This window comes from Carlito syrichta, unplaced genomic scaffold, assembly GCF_000164805.1.
Source record: "Carlito syrichta isolate Samal-C Ts95f unplaced genomic scaffold, Tarsius_syrichta-2.0.1 Scaffold305566, whole genome shotgun sequence".
NCBI lineage: Eukaryota > Metazoa > Chordata > Mammalia > Primates > Tarsiidae > Carlito > Carlito syrichta.
In genome coordinates, this window is record NW_007249662.1 from 153,540 (window position 1) to 172,192 (window position 18,653).

Below are 18,653 nucleotides of genomic sequence, written 5' to 3' on the forward strand. Positions count from 1 at the left end.
ATTGTGAAGAGGAGACTTCCAAGTCCCTCTGGGTATTCTATGCATCTGCTTCTTGGTGCACTCAGAGCAGGGAAGGTTCGTTCCTGAACACGGTGGTCTGTTTTCCTGGCAAGCAGGGTGTGTATTTTAGGGGGACGGTGGGAGCCATGGGCCCCTGTTTATACCCCAGCACTTCTTTGGGTCTGCTGACTGAGAGTGTGTGTGCAGACATGACACAGGAACGAGAGAGAGAGAGAGAGAGAGAGAGAGAGAGAGAGAGAGAGAGAGAGAGAGAAGGTCTGTGTGTGTGTGTGTGGTGTGTGTGTGTGTGTGTGTGTGTGTGTGTGTGTGTGTGTGTGTTTTCAAGGCCAGGAGGTTCTAAAACAGTCCCAAATGATACCCAAACAGAGAGGTTACTCAGTGATCAACCTCTTTGTAAACATCTCCCTCCCCCATCCCCACGCTCCATCCTGGGGACCAGAGAGGGGCTGGATTCAGAGCCCACATCCCAGCATCGGGGAGGGAGGAGTCTTTGGCAGCAGTGCCCGATGTGAGGAGGGCCTTGAAGGCAGGCTCAGGGGGGCAGCAGGGGACAGGGGGAGGTAGGCATAGAGAAGAGAGACCAGAGCGCAGTGGGCAGCTAGGGCAGGATGGGGTGATCTGGGCAAGGGCGGGATGTGGAGCTGAGGGCCTCGACATGATCCTAATCACTAGACACATGGTTCTCGTTCTGTAGCTGGTGCCAGCGCTCGATCTTCTTGTCCTTGTTTTTCAGACACTCGTACCAGTGTTTTAAGCGTTCTCCCTTGGCAGAGATTCCCAGCTGGCAGCCTCCTGGGGATGAGATGGGAAGACAGGGGCAGGAGATCAGAAGAGAGGGACACGTGGGACTCTCCTTCCAGACCCACGTGCAGTTGGGGAAAACTGCCACCAAGCAGTGACCACAGTGATTTGGGAGGGTTGCTGTTAGGATGTTGTTGCTATTGTTATCATTATCATTATTATTACTAGTCTTCTCTGCCTCAAGAACCTGCAATAGCTCCCTACTGTAGCACCAAGTCATGACTTCATTGTCTGTTTTTTAAGACTCTACAAATCACCACCCTACTCACTGAAATGTATCTCCTCCTCCTGGGAATTCATCATCTACTTTCAAAAAATCAGTTTCTTTTTTTATTTGAGGTAAGGTCTCACTCTGTCTCTCACCTGGAGTGCAGTGGCCACAATCATGGCTCACTGCAGCCTTGACATCCTGGGCTCAAGGTAATCCTCCTGACTCAGCCTCCCAAGTAGCTGGGACTGTAGGCATGCACCACTACACCTAGCTAATTTTTTTTATTGCTATGTTGCCCAGATTGGTCTCAAACTTCTGGGCGCAAGTGATCCTCCTGCCTAAGCCTCCCAAAGTGCTGGGATTATAGGCATGAGCCCCTATGCCTGACCAAGTCAGTGTCATCGTCCTACTCAATCTTGCTGTCACCCTTCTTGCTCAAACTCTGTCCTTTGCCTGGAGTTTCCTCCCTGCTCTTTCTCAGATTTCTTTTCTTCCTCATCCTTTGGAGGGGTACTGGGAAAACTGAAACCTTTATCCCAGACATCCTTACTCCCTGAAGGTAACTCATTCAGCTGATAACCAAAATTTGTAAGACTTTTTGTATAAAGATATTCCCAAATTGGACCATGGTCCCAACCTAGCATTTGAACAATGTGACTGTCAAAGAAAAGGAAGGACCATAGCCTTGGGCAAGGCTCTTTTCTTTTGGAGAGGATGAGGGTGGTTCTTTGGCATCGGGAGAACTCACCAATGTAATCGTTGGACTTGCCGATGTCGTAGTCCCAGACAGAGATGTCCAGTGACTTCTTCGCCAGGTCACTGTGTTTGATGTCATAGAAAAACTCCTAGATGCAACAGATGAAAGGTATAAGTGAGAATCCTCTGAGCCTTTGACATCATGAGCTAAGAGGCTAAGTCCTCAGGTTGGCATTCTGGGAATGAGGAGGTCTTCCTTTCTGAGTCTTTGCCCCAGGTCCCGGTTCCCTTTCAACAAATACCATATAAAAAAGCCCTGGAATCCTCTTTTCCATGAATTCTCCCTTTGAAATTGGGTAGATCGGTGGGATTTTTCTAATAGAGCTGGTCCTGTTCAAGTTCCCTTGAAGGCAGATGGCCAGGAGCTCAGTCCTTCCCTTCTGGTAATTTCTGAAGGGTATCCCCCTTCCTATTGTTTAAGGATTAAAAATAGTTGAAACAGACTGAGCACTTATGTTCCCAATCTGATTTTTTCAAAAAATAGCTTTTCTGCCTAGCTACAAAATTTGTTTATGTTCATTGTTAAACAAACAAGGAAGCAAAACCAAAAAAAAACCTGTAATTCAATTACCCAATAGTAACCACTGCCAACATTTCCTCATGAGTCCACAGTGATGCCTGTTTTTTTTTTTTTAAAAATGAAACATACACAGTAGTGTCACTTCCTTTTTCCAGTTAAAATCTTTGGTAAAAAAGCAACTTAGCACATTCACAAATATTTTTCAACATCCCATGTCAATGGCTGCATTCAATGGCTGTGTGACTGCATCATAACCAGATACCTAACAGCTATCAGGTACTTAGGTTGTTTCCAATTTTTTTTTACTATCACAAAAGATACCATAAAAGGCGCCCTTGTAACTAAATCATTGTATTATATATACCCATGATGACTTATTTAGGATAAGTTTTGAGCAGTGAATGTCTGAGTAGTTTGTAAAACTTTAAGATGGAGAGTACTAGCTATCCTGTGATACCATTCATGTTCAGTAAAGCTGGTCCACACAGATATTTGCTATACATGTGTGTGTATGTATATACATATACACACATATATACATATATGTGTACATGTATGTACAAATCTTGGAAATGGGTCATATTGTTGCTTCAGAAGAAATGAAGTAGGTGTTGAAGGCTGGGGTAGGAGAGGGATTTAAATTGGATGCTCTTTTGTACTTTTTGAATTTTGGAATATGTGACCATGCTACCTATTCCCAAAGTAAGTGGAATTTAACATTTTTGAAGGTTTTTGACAAAATGTCCTTCAGTGGGAGACACGTTTGCTTTCTCCCCAGTGTGCGTGTTTCCCCACATGCTCACCAACACCGAGTTTCAACATTTAAAAATACTTTTGTGTCAGTTTGTTAGAGCTGCAGGGTCTGGTCTTGCTTCATAATTTCTTGGTAATTAATTAGTTTTCTGGCCATGTAGATAGCATATTTTGTGACTTGTTCAGATTCCAGGAAAGGGGAGGGCAGGACAAATGTAAATGGTTCCCTACTCAGAAGCCATGAGTCCCAATTAGGAAAGTGGGGGTCCAGCTGAGACGGTGTGTGCATATGGGTGTATGCTTTTTAGATACCAAACAATACTGAACCCACTGTACTATAACGTGCCTTCTCCACTTCACAACATACAAGGCCCAACAATTGGGTTTGCGAACCACCCTAGAAAAAGTGCTCCATACCTCGTTACTGAATATCATTATGGTCACACTTGAAGTACTCCCCTTGGGAAGCTATGCACTGATACCAATGCCTAGTCTACCTCTCAAAGCAATTTTGGAACTCTTTCTTTAGGAATGGCCATCAGAACTGTGGTCATTATTTGTTGAGGTCTGATAATTAAGTTTGCAAACTTGCCACCACATGCTTACGTTGGCAGCACTGTAAAAAATAACTGTATTAGAACACTCCCCCCCCCACTCACCTGATCTGGCCAACAGTGACTTTTTTTCTTTATCCAAAGATAAATGAAATATTGAAAGGGAGACATTTGATGACATTCAGGACATCAAGAGTAATACAAAGACAGCTCTGATGACCATTCCAGAAAAAGGGTTCCAAAATTGCTTTGAAGGATAGACTAAGTGCTGGAGTCAGTGCATAGCTTCCCATGGGGAGTACTTTGAAGGTGACCATAGTGGCATTCAGAAATGATGAATGTAGCAATTTTTCTAGGATAGTTCGTGAATCTAATTGGACTTTGTATGATCACAACTAGCTCTGACCCAATATCAGCTCTGACCCAATATCAGATCTCAGGCAGGGATGGGACTGAGAAGGGAGGTTTCTGTGGGTAGAACCAGCACCAAGGCTGCTTCAGGCACACCCACAGGTGAGAACATGGGCTCACACATGCCCCAGGCATGGAGCAATGCTCAGGAGGGTGGTCTGGCACAGAACAAGCATCTTCGAGCAGCCCCATTGTATGTTTCTTCTTTTCCTTTATCTTAGGTTTGCCCATCTATTCTTCCACTCTTCTCTCCATTCAACCCTTCATTAATTCAACAGATGTTTCTGACACCTGGTGTCTCACAGGTTTGTTAATGGATCATTGAAATCCAGAGGTACAACGTGAGACAGGAATACACAAAGTTTGGAATCATAGAGGAAGTATGTCTGCAGATAATTTAAACTGATTTACAACAGAAAGGTTTTTTTAATGTCACTGACAACATTCTAGTAGGCATGTCTTCCTCTCTAACACAGGAACTATACCAGAGCATGACCAAGAGTGGAACAACCTTACCTCATTAAATTCGGGATTCAAAGTTTTCTTTTTAATTTGAGTCTTGTGTTTGGCCTTCTTTCCCATGTCTGGTTTCAGCCAGCTAGAAGGAGACACAGAGGCTGTTATGAATGAAGTTTAATGAATAAGAACAGCCACCTGATGGCCCAAAGGCTCCTTCCAGTGTCAGGCTAAGCACTGATGAACACATCAGAATTAACACGATGGTGACCAGGGTACATTAGATCATCTGCTTGGTCTTAGGCACTGCACTAAGCCCCTGTGGCATATTGGATCCTCACATGAGCTCTGAGTGGTAGAACCACAACTACTCATTTAATATACACAGAAACCAGTCCAGAAAGCTCGAAACATGTGCCCTTGGTCACATAGCTGGGCTTAAACCCAGAGGTTGCACCTGGGGTCTGGGCCCACAGTCATCACTTGCTTCCAAAGGATCAAATGCAGGGCCGTGGCTGGGCGCTCTGGCATTTTACCATCAACCACACCTTAGGCTGCCCAAGTCCTGGAGAGATGCTGGGCAGTGGGTAGAAAGAAGATGCACATCTGATTACTGGCACCCTACTGCTCTAAACTATTTGCTGACTTCTCTTATACCTCAGGGAAGAGTTAAAAGTCCTTAATGTGGCCTCAAGACCCCAGGCGGTTGGGTCCCTGCTTTGTCTCTGTCTCGTCTTGGGCTATGCTCTTCATCCACTCCTTACTCTTCTTTCCACGCTAGGGCCTGCTGTTTCCTCTGCCTAGAAAGCTCTTTCCCAGTGTAGGCCCAATGCCTGACACATAGTTGGTACTCAGTTTTTCTGGATGAGTAAACAAAATGGGATAAAAACTCCTAAGAACTGAGGCTGGGCATGGCGGTTCAACATCTGCATTCCCAGTGCTTTAGGAGGCTGAGTCAGGAGGATCACTTGAGGCCAGGAATTTAAAGCCAACTTGGGCAAAACAGTGAGACCCTATCTCTACCAAAAAAAGAAAGAAAGAAAGAAAAATAGGTGGGCATGGTGGTGTATGCCTGTATTTCTAGCTAATTGGGAGGCTGAGGTGGGAGGATTGCTTGAGCCCAGGAACTTGAGGCTGTATTAAGCTATGATTATACAGAGCGAGATCCTGTCTCTAAAAATAAAAATAATAAAATAAAATAAAGTCCTAAGGTTTGGGATATTAGGTCTGTAATTCAGGCCACCACAAGTGGAGCAATTTTGAACATAAGCATAACTTCACAGTGTCTCGGTTTCCTGACCTGTGAAGAACATCTGTTTCTCACTGACGGAACTGTTTTCGAGGATAATTTTTAAGAAGAGATGCAAATGAGGAATTGAAAATTACCAAGTACTACGCAAAAATAAAGAGTACATCTGACTCTTTTTTTTTTTGAGTTGGAGTCTCATTTCATCTCCCAGGCTGGAGTGCAGTGGCACACTCACAGTCACCCCAGCATTGACCTACTGGGCTCAGGTGATCCTTCCACCTCTGCCTTCCAAATAGCTGGAACTACAGGTGCGCACTAGCATGCCCGGCTAATCATTTTATTTATTGCAGAGATGAGATCTTGCCAAGTTGCCCAGGCTGTTCTTGAACACGTGGGCTCAGGGAATCCCCTCACCTTGGCCTCCCAAAGTGCTGGGATTACAGGTTTAAGCCAGCATGCCCTGCCTATATCTAACTTTAAAACAATATATTTGATCAGGAACTGCTTAATGGTCTCCCATTTCCTCTCCCACAACTACAGCCACCAGCTGTTTCACTGGTGACCACAGTGACTCTGCTTCTTCTGGAAGGATGGAGTGGGTGGAGGAGGAGTTGGTGAAGAGAATTATTTAAGAAACCAATTTGCACGTGGCTGAGATTTCTTGGAGAGCAGGACAGCACCCCGTGAGCTCATTTTCTCTCTTGGGTCATATGAGGAAGCAAAACCAAATTACTCTTACAAATCAAACTTATCCCTGACCTCATTCAAAGAAAATCTGAAGGAAAGCCCATACTTGTCTGTTCTCTAGCCCCAGTGTTAGGGATGTATTGCTTTCTATGGCCAGAGGCAGGATTTGAGGGGAGTGTCTCTCAGCTGGAGAAAATATTAATAAATACTCTTTGCCATGAGCAAGAATAGTGAGGGTAGTTATTTATAGTCATAATGGCAGGTATTTATCGAGCACTTACTGTGTACCAGACCCCATGAAAATGCACTTCTCAGGCTGTGTTTTCCAACTGCAGGGAGTGAAATTGACTGATGGGTTACTAGGCTCCGAATTGATCATTTTTCCATGGGCTGCTTCTAGCCAATAACTGATACTGGTGGGGACACCAGACAGCCCCATTCTGGGAGATGCAGGGCTCCACTGTAGCCCAAGATTCTTAATACACAACTTTCCTTCCTTCCCTCTCTCTTCCACAGGGTCAGAGCTGTAGCCAGATGCATGGTCTCTGTGGGCCTCCTCTGCTCCCCTGGACTTCTTCCATGGGCATTTTCCCCAACAAATCTCTGGCACACTCTCTTGGCATCTCTTTGGAGGACCTGAACTAATGCACTTTTTATGGAATGCACCATTTTACAAATGGGGACACTGAGGCCCAGAGAGGTTAAACCATGAGCCCAAGATTGCATAGCTGGAGAGTATCAGAGTCTACTGGAGCTGGGACTCGAACCCAGGCAGTCTGGATCCAGAATCCATGCTCCTAACTTTATCTATAGACACACACATTTTGCCGTCCCAGGGTAAGCAGAATTCTATGGAGGTGCTGACCTTTCCAAACCAGGTACACTTCTGATTGCTTCATACATATTTCACTGGAGCCTATGCCTACTCTCGGAGATCAATGGAACTGTTATCTTCATTTTATCAATGAAGAAACAATAATGTGCTTAAAGTCCATAGCCAGCAGCTGGCAGAGATGGGAGTTGAGCCTCATGTCTGACCCAGTGGCTGCCCAAGTATGATTCTGGCAGGGATCCTGCTATGGGGGATGTAACTGACTATGGCCCCAGATGCAGTGCTGGGAAGTCCACGCCATGCTCGTGCCAAGGCCATGCTCCCAGTTGAGGACTGTGCAGAGATACTGAGGCAGGCCCACTCCTAGGAGACATGGGACTTGCCTGAGGGCTAGAGGACCCACAATGACCTTCCTGGGTGTGCATCTGGGGTGATTCCCTCCAGTGTGCTTCCTTCTCCCCCCATTCAGATCAGACTAGCAGCATGGTCTGACAGATTCCCCATCTCCTCTGAGCCCGCCCAACTTCTCCTCACATCAGCATTTCCCTAGTGAAATCCTAGTCTGCTTAAGCCTATTCTGGCGTCTTCTTCTTAGAGGGTCTGGACTCACACAGACAAGAAAGTCTTTTATTCCTCATGATGGAGATGACTGGAATAGCCCCCAAATCTAAGGTCTTTTCTTTGAGTATTTCCAGAATGAATCTAGAAAAAGCCATATTGCTTCTTTGGCGATGGGGCTCTGGGTGGTTGGAGGGGTAGTGTGCAGCCAACTCTAGGGGGGTACAAATGGGGTTACTACAACCAGGCCAATCGCTCCCCCCCCTCCAGAAGGGGAGAGAGTCACAAAGTTTCACATGTGGGCAAGTGACACAATAACCTGACTGTCTGAGACTCCAGCCTCATATTCTAGCCAGTTATGGGCTTGCATTTTGCAGTGTGACCTTGGGCAGGTTCCTCACCCCCTCTAGGTCTCCATGCACAATAATCTTTGGGGTCTCTCTGGTTCTCATTTTCCAAGGACCATGTACCCCTGCTAGGGCCCACCGTGGCCCCATGGGATTGACTCACAGCTTGACGAATGGATCTGAGTAGCCATTGGCATCCATGGCAGCCAGGTGCACGCAGCGGACGATGCCCACGATGAGGCCTCCCTGCTGTGTGCTGTACATGAGGGACACCAGGATCTTGCCACGCTCCTCGATGTCACCGATACGCTCCACCTGCTGCATGTGGGGAAAGGCGGTGTGGGCCTAGGAGGGGAGGGGCCCGGCACAACACTCCGCAGCACTCCTGCATTCAGTACCACGGAGAGCGGATGGCCCGGCCTCGCAGTGGGATGGATGGTGAGAGCACGTGACGTCGACAAGCACTGAGCCCTGACTCTGAGCATTGCTGAGCGTGTTCCTGGTCACTGACCAGCTTTGTCTCTGACCCAGGATTGATCCTTGGCCCTGATTCCGGCCAGACCCCTGACTCTGATCAATGACTCCTGTGGCCCAGTCAGTCTTCCCACAACTGCAGTCCCTGGGGTCCTGTGGGGGACCCTGGCAGAGGGCAGGGAGGTTTTCAATCTCTGCCAGACACACAGCTCAAAGAATCCACCTGTGTCCCCAAGAAAGGAGTCTGCCATGGCTCTATTCCCATGGGATTGTCAGCAGGGCTGACAACACGGGCGAGGAATTCATGGGTGTCCTGGGTGTGAGAGGAATGGGTTGCCCCCTCCTCAGAGGCTTCAGGTGTGAAGAGGATTCTCCCCCTCCTGCTCTAACACCTGGAGTGAAGCGTAGCTCCTATGGTAAATCAACAAGCAAGTGGTTGTGGGAGAAAGAATGAGAAAGGGGCCAGGGAAGGAGAGCAGAGGTAGATATCAGCCCTGCCCAGTGCAGACCCCAACTGTGGCTTTGACTCCCACTCAGTGCTCACCTCCTCCTCATACAGGGCCATGCCCCGGGCTGACCCAGTGGTTCCGGCACGCTTCATCTGAAAAGAAGGAAGCAAAGAAAAGACAATACTGTTTATAGGGCTCATCTTCCTACACAAGAAGGGTCTGGAAACCCTCATACCTCTGTTAGCATCCCGAGCCATGAGGATGGGTTCTTGAGCTACCCTGCCCTCTCTTTTAGCTGAAATTTACAAAATGTAACCCCACGGCAGATCGTGTTAATGCATGACAACCTGTCATGTAGGTTCTATTACAATCCCCATTTTACAGATGAGGACACTGAGGGTCAGAGTGGTTCAGACACCTACCCAAGGTCACATGACCAACAAGCAGCCATACACAAAGCAGGTAGGATCTCACAGGGCACAGGGGTTTGGGCCTCTCATTTCTCCCTTCAAGGCTCTTGTAGTTCTTTTACTGGATGCCAGGGCTCTGGAAAACACAGCTGGAAAACTATTGGCCAAATCTAACCTGCCCACTTTAGACAAGAGGGAAACTGAGGTCCAGAGGGGAGGGGCTGGCCTGACTAAGCCCCTGTCCTCAATGGGACACAGTGGAGGAGGTTGGTAGTGGAAGCATAAAGGGTAAAGGAGAAGCACAAAAGATGACCATTAAGGATCTGTGGCCACCACAGCCCCCTGACAGCCCTGCTGCTTCTGTGTCTCTGGGGTGGCTGTGTCCACTATCGCAAGATGGGCTGACCTATGAACCTGTGACCCAGGCGGGGATCTTGCCATTGTCCTGCCCAACTGGACTCCCAGAGTGAGGGAGGAAGGGGAAGCCTGGAGAGCCAGGCAAAGACCCGGACAAGCCGCCCCCCTCCAAGGGCTGTCTTTCATAATCCACGTGGAGCCTGGCATTCTCTGTAGGTTCTTCCTTGCAATCCTTCCTGTTGCCTGAACTATAGAAACAACGCATGGCATGCGGACTTTCTGTCTTCAGTCCAGCCATCTGGTGGGAAGATGCAGCAGGAGTCCCCATCCCAGCCCCATGGCTTTCCCACTGGGGGCTGTCCGGCTGTGCTGGGAGGTCAGGGGTGCTGGTGTTGCCAGGAGAGCGGGGCTCTGGCTGGTGCCCATAGACACAGCCACTGCCTCTCAGGTGACCTTGGCCACTTGCTCCCCTGTCAGACACTAAGTTGGTCTACATGTAGAACAAGGGCAGGTTGGATTACCTCTAAAAGTAGAGGTGGCTGGGTCCCACCTACCCCGCTAAGCCAGGATCCCCAGAAGAGACTGGCACAAATCTTAGTTTGTAAAGCTCTGGTTTTAAACTCCCAGTTAATTCTGAGGTGCAGCCCTATTGAGGAGCCTCAATTTGCTTTTGACTTTGTTGTGGGTTGATGTCTCACCGTCACCCAGGCTGGAGTACACTGGCATGATCATGGCTCACCTCAGTCTCAATATCCTGGGCTCAGCCTCTCAAGTACCTGGGACTACAGGTGTGCACCACCATGCCTAGTTTTCTCTGTAGAGATGAGGTCCCCACTATATTGTCCAGGCTAGTCTTAAAATCCTGGCTCAAGCAATCTTGCTTCCTTGGACTCAGGAACCTAATTTTGATCCTTGTTCTTTCTTTTTAAAAATACTATTTTAGTTTAAAGATGTAGGGTACAATTCAGGATTAGGCACATACGTGGTCAAAGAACATCTAATGACAACAACAATAATAACAACAGTGCTGCTGCTTTATATGTGCTGTCATACTTAATCCTTAAAGGATCCTATGGGGTTGGTACTACATTATCCCATTTTACAGATGAGAAATCTGAGGCCCAGAGACAATAACTCATTTCAAGTTATACCATAAGTGGCAGAGTCGGGATTCAAACCTGGGGAGTTCGACTTCCCAGCCCACACTCTTAAGCACCCTGCTATGCTGCCTCCTGTTATCTGCAGTGCTTTCTGACTTCATGACTGGCAGGTGGGAGAGGCAGTATTATTTCCTAGAACAAATGTTAATTTGCTAGTGCTTGCTATACACTAAGTTCTATTCTGATTATGTTTAAACACAACCCTCCCAAGAAGCAAGTACTGTTATAACACTCATTTTACAGACAAGAAAACCAGTTCAGTCCCTTGGCTAAGGCCAAGGAGCCGCAAATGGCAGAGCTTGACCTTGAACCTAGGCAGGCCACACTGCCCTACCATGCTGCCCTTCTGGGGAAGTGGCGCTAACATGGGATTGGTCAAAGGCAGAGAGAGAGGACACCGCCTGAAGTTCTGGGCTAAAATCATCACTATCCTCTCAAGAACTGCCATGGTGTCTCTGCTGTCCAGTACTCTGTGAATCGATTTCCCCCAGAGAAAGGCAGCACCTCCCTCCATTTCCCTCCCATCCCCATCAAACCCTTGGGGCAAAGTCACTCACAGGAATCACACGCTCCAGGCAGATATTGAAATTCTTCCTCTGGTTGGGCTTCAGTTTCTTGAGGGAGAATCTGGTCTCACCAATAAACTCATTATGGCCAAACTTGTCCTCATCACAGACAGAGATCCTGCCATTGACATAAAGGGTGGAGAGAAGGAGGAGCAAATATGGAGTTCTTACAATGTGCCAAGAGCTATGGTCCACATTGGTGTGGAATATGTTGCAAGTACAGGAATAATAACGATTTCCTGTTGCCTCATCACTGGGCCACATATTTCTTAGTTCTTTATTGCATCAGTAAAACGCATCAGTATAAAGTCTATAGCTTGATGAATTTTTGCTTATGTATACACCAGATCAAGATATAGAACGTTCCAGAGACGAGAAGACTCTCAGGAGTCTTCCCAGTCACTTCTGATCTCAAAGATGTCCACTCTCTTGACTTCTGGCCCCATAGAGTCATGTGTCCTGTTTTTACCTTCATATAAATGGAATCTTACATATGCGCTTATGTTTGGCTTCTTTTGTTCGGGATTATGCTGGTAGGATTCATCTATGTACAGTATATAGCAATTTATCCTTTTAATGACTGTATAGTATTTCACTCTGTGATTATACCATAATAATTCTGCTATTGATGGACACTTGGGTTGTTTGTTTTGAGTTATGAATAAAGTTGCCATTGGACATTCAAGTTCACATCTGTTGGTATACATTTGTGCATATTTCTACTGAGTATTTTCTAAGGGTGGAATTGCTGGACCATGGGCTAGGTATAAGTTTAGGTTCTACAGAACCTTATAGTTTCCCAAGGTGGCCTCACCAATTATACTCCTACTGGTGGTCTATAAAAGTCCTGATCACTCTTCATTCTCTCCAACCTTGATTTGCCAGTCTTTAATTTTAGCCTTTCTGGACAGGTCACAGTGTGTCACTGTAGTTTTCATTTTTATTTCCCTGATGATGAATGCAGTTGAGCCCCTTTTCATATACCTTATGGCCATTTGAGCAACCTCTTTTGCAAAGTTAGGCTAAGAACTGTAGCTGACCTTTTCTCATTTAACTTTTCCTCCACCAGAACATTTAAGTTTTCTACTTCAGAGAAGACACAGGGTACCACAAAGATTAGATAATTTTTCCCCAGTGAGAGGCAGAACCAGGATTTGAATCCAGGTCCTATAACCCAGAATCCTCAAACAACATATTTTTTCTTGTCATCCACTCTGGACGGCACTGAGTAGGGCAGCAGCACTGAGTAGGCAGGTCATGAGCAATGTCCCTGAGGAGTCTAAAAGGAGCACTGAAGCCATCACAATTCATCCTTACATGTCCTAAGGGAAGGAAAGTAACTTGTCCTCTAAGGCATGGGAGGCATTCTGGAGGAAAAGGCAGGGACTATAATGGTCCTTCCTCCTTGGTCACCAACACTAGTCGAACAAGTCCCAAGCACCCTCATGACTAAGCGCCACACTAGACAAGACTGAAGGAAGAAGCTGTCTCTCCTTAGCTGACTGGGGTATAATGAATACCATCCATCTGCAGGGCAATGTGTCCCCAGAAGCTTCAGAATAATCACTGGTTTTGACTCTGTAGTATTCCCTCTAGGAATGGTCTATGTCAACATACAACTTAGATGAATATCACAAATACAATATTAAGTGAAAGAAGATAGATACAAAAGAGTCACACTACACAATTTCATTTATATAAAGTATAAACACAGGCAGAATTAATGTGTCCTGTTAGAAGTTCGGATTGTGAACGCCCTGGGAGGAGGGTCCTCTCAGGAAGGGACCATGATGAGGGTGATGTTTTATAGTCTAGGAATGTCTGTTCCTTGATCTCAGTGAGTTCACTTTGCAAATATTCATCAATCTGCACAATTGTTATGTGTACATTTTTCTTAATGAATGTTACACTGCAATAAAAATGTTTACTTAATAGTACACCAAAATAATATTGAGGTGAAAATTCATCAATCTGCACAAAATTGTTATATGTGTATTTTTCTTAGTGAATGTTATACTGTGATTAAAATATTTACTTAAAATAACATTGCAGCCAGTTTGGAAAACAGTGAGCATATCTCGCAAAACTGTTTTGAGAAGCATTACATATCCTATGATCCAGCAATGTTCCTCTTTGGTTTCTATCCTAAGGAAACACTCTATGCACATGAGGAAGAAACACACTCTTTGCAACTTTGAAACATAAAAAGCTGGGAATAAGCTAAATGCCCACCCACAGGAAATTGACTAAACAAACTGGTAAACATTTACACAAAATTTAAAACATCCCAAACAAGATCATGTACTGTTTACAGAGACAAGATTATGAAGCATGAAGACATGCTTGGGAATAACACCCAAAGAATTCAGGATAGGTTAGCTCTGGGGAGGGAAGGAAGACAACAGGAAGAGAAGGCAGAGTATATCAAGGGAGCTCTAACTTGCATCTATAATGTCTTATTTCTTTTTTAAAAAAGCTGAAGCAAACACAGGAAAACAGTGAGGTTTTTAAAAAACGGAGTTTTGGGTTCATGATGTTTTCTTTGTTATGTTCTATACTTTCCTGTATATTGGTTATATTTTTTAAAACTCCATGATGATCTACGGAATACTCTGAAGCAGTTAAAAATAAGGTAGATCTAAATTTTTTTGTGTGTATGGCTGTAATGCCAAGAAATATTATTTTTTTAAAAAGGGTAAGTTTCAGGTATACACAGCATGATAGTTTTGATGTTTTGAACAGTAATCTATATGTGTGTATATTTATATATTGTACATGAATATGCATACACTCACAGAAGGAGAAAGGGGACCCATGGGAAAGCAGAGGGTCAACATTTTAAAGGAGTTTTCTTTTCTTTTTTTTTTTTAAATAAAAAGAATGTATTTATCTAATTGCTTAAGTTAAAATGCAGTTTAACTCAGCATTGTAGAAGATTATGAAATGGCATCAATACATTGTTAAGTGAGACAGGTGTATGTATAACTTAGTAGGATAATCCATTATAATAAACATTTTTATAAGCACTCAACTTTATTTTTAAAAAATAAGCAAACTTTCACACACACGCAGGCACATCTGGACACCAGGATGCTAATAATTGCACTTTTGTGTATTTTCAAAAAATTTTAACAAAAATATATATCATTTTATAAAAGTAAGAAAAGAAAACTATGCAGAGATCTTTTTAAAGAGTAGACCCCTGAGGCCTCTACTCCACCCAGCCTCAGGGCCCACCTCCCGCTCTGTCCACTCCCTCACACACAGGTACCTGAGGGTCTTCCTTTGCATGTCCTCATCTGTGATGCCGTGGTAGACGAGGGTCTCATTCCAGATGGGGTTCCGGGTATTCCGCAGAGTTTTTGTACGAAGCTTGTTGGACTGGAGCCCCAGAGAGATGGACAGACAGACACCTGCCTCAGTGGGGAACCTGTCCCAGAGCTCCTGCCTTTGGGTTGACTTGGGGCAACTGGCTTTCCCCACAGGAGTGTGCAGGGGCTTAGTCACTCCCAAACACATGTCCTCTGGGATGATGGTCAAAGACAAATGGACCAATGCTCGACACTGGGTCCCCTCCTTGAGCCTCCCCTTAAGATAGAAGACAGAGATCTTCCTTCAAGAAAAAATACCATTTCTAGGCCAGGGAGGCAGAATGAGAGTGTCCCATTCTCTTTTAAGAAGGGGATATTGGGGTGGTTCCCTCTGTTCCCCCCAAATAGTATATCTTCCGTGCCTGAAATTCCTTAAAGGAGACAAAGGTTGTCATTTTACTCTAAGAGAGAAGGCTGAAAATGCAACTATCCCTAGAAAAGGAAGCCTGATGACAGATCTAATTTACACTAACATGTAAATGACTCATACTAGATTCATTGGCAAAGCAGGTTTGGATTCAGGAGTGGACAAAGGAGAACATCTTGAGGGAGGCACATATCACCAGGGAACTAGAAGGAGGAGGAGCCAAGTAGTTCACCACTCGGCCCCTTGGTCCAGACAAAAGAAAGAGTGAGACAAAATGAGTGTGTGTGTGTGTCCTCTTTTCTCTTACGGACATTTGAAACTTGTGAGATATTTCACGGGCATTTTCCCAAGATCATGTAGCCAAGTGTACTGTCACTCTTGCCTTTGGGATGTCCATGTCAAATGAACACAACAAAGAAAAAAATAAAACCCAAGCAGGCTCGCTTCCATTTCCGTCTATGTGCTCTGGGTGAGTCATTACCAAGAGAGGAGATCTGATCCCAGAGCAAAGCAATGCTCAGCCAGGGAGCTGGGAGGGGAGAGGAAGGTGAGGGCAAGGCCCATTTTCTCTCCATTATAGAATATTCTCAAAAGTGCTGAGACATAAAACCTGAAAACTTGTTCATTTCTATTGGGAGATCAGGACTGTTAGGTTGGGGGACACAAGGGGTGGAGAAGTGGGCTGTGGTTGGCCCTGGGGAGCCACAGAGGGCATTTGAGCAGGCGAGGGGCATGACTGGGGCATCTGCTTCTCTCCTGGCCTTGGGCAGTTCCCTGGATCCCAGGTTTCTGAGTTGGAGAAATGGGCAGACACTGCATCTCGAGGAAGAATGAGTCCCGGCCCACCCTTTCCTCCTTGCGAGAGCTCTGCCATCCACAGGATGAGGTGAGAGGGATGGGGGCAGATAGGGCTATTTTAGGCTCTGAGTTGAGAACCTAGGTGCCTGCCAGGGCCCAGGCACCCGACTTGCAGAGATGCCCAGGCCATATGGTACCTTGCTGGCTCCCGGCAGGAGGTGCAGCTTGACATAGGGATCAGCCAAGCCGTTTGAATCCATGGGCTTCAGCCCCTGCAAGAGAAGGAGCAGTGGCATGAGTGCCTGGGGGGGGGTAGTGTTCAGCTGTCATAGGCACTGGGCATAGCCCCTGGCATCTGTCCTGCCTGTTGTCCACTCTGTGCACTTCCTCTTCCAAAGAGAGAGAGGGAAACACAGTGTTGTGGAAAGAGCGCCCAAATGGAAAAGACAGGGTTCAAGTCTGGCCATATCTCCTCTTGGCTGTGTGATATCAGGTCAGTTCCTCAACCTCTCTGAGCCTCAGTTTCCTTGCCTGTTGTATGGGATGAGAACAGTACGCGCCTCCTGGGGTGGTGAGATTTAAACGCAGTTCCACCGAGGAGGGGCCTGGCACACAGTCTGCACTCTGCCAAGGTTGGGATGCTATTGCTGGGATAGGAGAAGATGTCCCGGAAGAGCCCTACACTCACTTGAGACCTCAGTGTTTCCATCTGTAGGCTGGGACTGACAATCTCTGCCAGGGCTGGGATGAGGTTCGGATGAGGTACGGCGGGGGAGAGAACTTTGTTTGGGGCAGAATTGAAGTGGATTGGTTACCATGAGCAACTCTGAAATTCCTGGGGCTCTGACATGTGTTGCCTGTTTCCCCCATGGCCAGAATGGGCAAGTGTCACCTCTGGGTGCCCACCATCCCATCTCATGGCACTGATGTCACGCACCGTTGACACTTGAGCAACGTGGGTTGGAATAGAGCAGGGCCACTTGCACAAGGATTTCCTCCTGTCTCTGCCACCTGCAAGACAAGCCCTTGCCCGCCCCCTCCTCCCACTCTTCCTCCTCCTCTGCCTACTTAGCATGAAGAAGATGAGGATGAGGGCTTTAGGATGGTTTCCTTCCAGGTAATAAATAGTAAGTATGCTTTTCTTCTTATGGTTTCCTTCACAGCATCTTCTTATATGGAATATAGACCATAGTACATATAACATACAAAAGGTGTGTCGATCAGCTATTTATGTTATCAGCAAGACTTCTGGCCATCAGTAGGCTGTTAGTGTTAAGGTTTGAGTCAAAAGTTACGCACGGATTTTTGACTACTTGGGGGGGGTCATTGCCCCAGCCCCATGTTGTTCAAAGGTTGATTATATTGTGTCCGGTGATCTCCATGGACCTCAGTTTCCCCAATTGTTCAGTGAGGCTGATAGCAGCTCAGGCTTCATGGAGTTCTTGGAAGATCAAAGGAGATCTCACCTGTAAAGATCAGCTCCTCCCCTTACCAGTTGTGTGACCTCAGGCTTCCACTTTCTAAGCCTTAGTTTCCCCAACTGTAAATGGGGTTAATAAGAATCTCACCTCAGATGTTTCTGTAATGAGGAAACAAGATAATGTATGCACTTACGTCACTGTGTTATTGGGAGGGGAGGGTTAAATGCACCTAAGTGCTTGTCGCAGTGGCTCAATAAATGCTGACACATCATAGGTGCCAAAGAAATGTTGATACATAATAGGTGCCCAATAAATGCTGATCTGTAATAGCTGCCCAATAAATAAAGAAGTGACTTGGGCAGGGAAATGTGTTGGTGTAGAAGTTGTGAGAGGCAGTTCATACCTCATTACCATTCAACTTGGGACATTTTAAGAGGGAAAGAAGAAGCTAGAAGCTATCACAGCCAGGCGCCAGGCACAGATGGGGACCATCTGGGCAAACTGGAACATGTGGTCACCTTCTGTGTAATCCTCACAACCATCCTACGGGAAGGCACTACTGTTATCCCCAGCTTACAAACGGGCACACTGGACAAGAGAGGCTGAGTAACTTCCCCAAGACACACAGCTGGGAAGCAGCAGGGCTGGTATCTGAACTGAGCCTGCTTCCTGAGACCCTGCTTGTTTTTCTGCATGAACTGGACTTGGGCAGGGTGGGGGCAGTCCTAGTCACTCACCCTCTAGGGTTTGCACCAGCTTCACACCACCCTTCTTGGGCCTAGAATCACTCCCCAACCCAGCAGCCTGGCTTCTTGGCCCCTGGAGCCCACATGGTGTCCTTGCATCTGCAACGGCAGGTCTCAGCCAGGCACTGCTCCAGCGTGACAGCCACATCAGCAGAAGGAGCTGGGCAGACACCTGGATGCGTGTCAGTTGTCAAGCCAGGCTGCCATCGTCTCCCAGGCAGTGCCTCCATGTCCCTTCCAGGGACTGAACTGGCCTGGGCAGCTCCTGGCTCTGCTCTTGGAGCCTGCTGCCTCCCACCACCTGGAGGTGACTGGACTCTCCCATCCCCAGAGGAAGCCCTCCCCTAAAGGAATTCCCCTGGCTAATTACTATGAATA

The 18,653-nt window shown here is 46.4% G+C and overlaps 1 protein-coding gene across 4 annotated transcripts in view; it reads right to left on the reverse strand.

The window, feature by feature from the left end:
• Positions 1-301: 301 nt before the first annotated feature.
• The window catches only part of RPH3A (rabphilin 3A), a 319,927-nt gene continuing 301,575 nt past the window's right edge, over positions 302-18,653 (reverse strand). For all 4 annotated transcript variants that reach the window (XM_021714274.1, XM_021714275.1, XM_021714276.1 and 1 more), the window contains 8 exons: positions 16,306-16,380; positions 14,844-14,953; positions 11,564-11,690; positions 9,175-9,231; positions 8,320-8,474; positions 4,544-4,625; positions 1,782-1,878; positions 302-813 (listed from right to left, as the gene is read on the reverse strand). In XM_021714274.1, the coding sequence (XP_021569949.1) occupies positions 683-813; positions 1,782-1,878; positions 4,544-4,625; positions 8,320-8,474; positions 9,175-9,231; positions 11,564-11,690; positions 14,844-14,953; positions 16,306-16,380 (834 nt within the window). In that variant the 3' untranslated portion in view covers positions 302-682. The remainder of the gene's footprint in view (positions 814-1,781; positions 1,879-4,543; positions 4,626-8,319; positions 8,475-9,174; positions 9,232-11,563; positions 11,691-14,843; positions 14,954-16,305; positions 16,381-18,653) is intronic.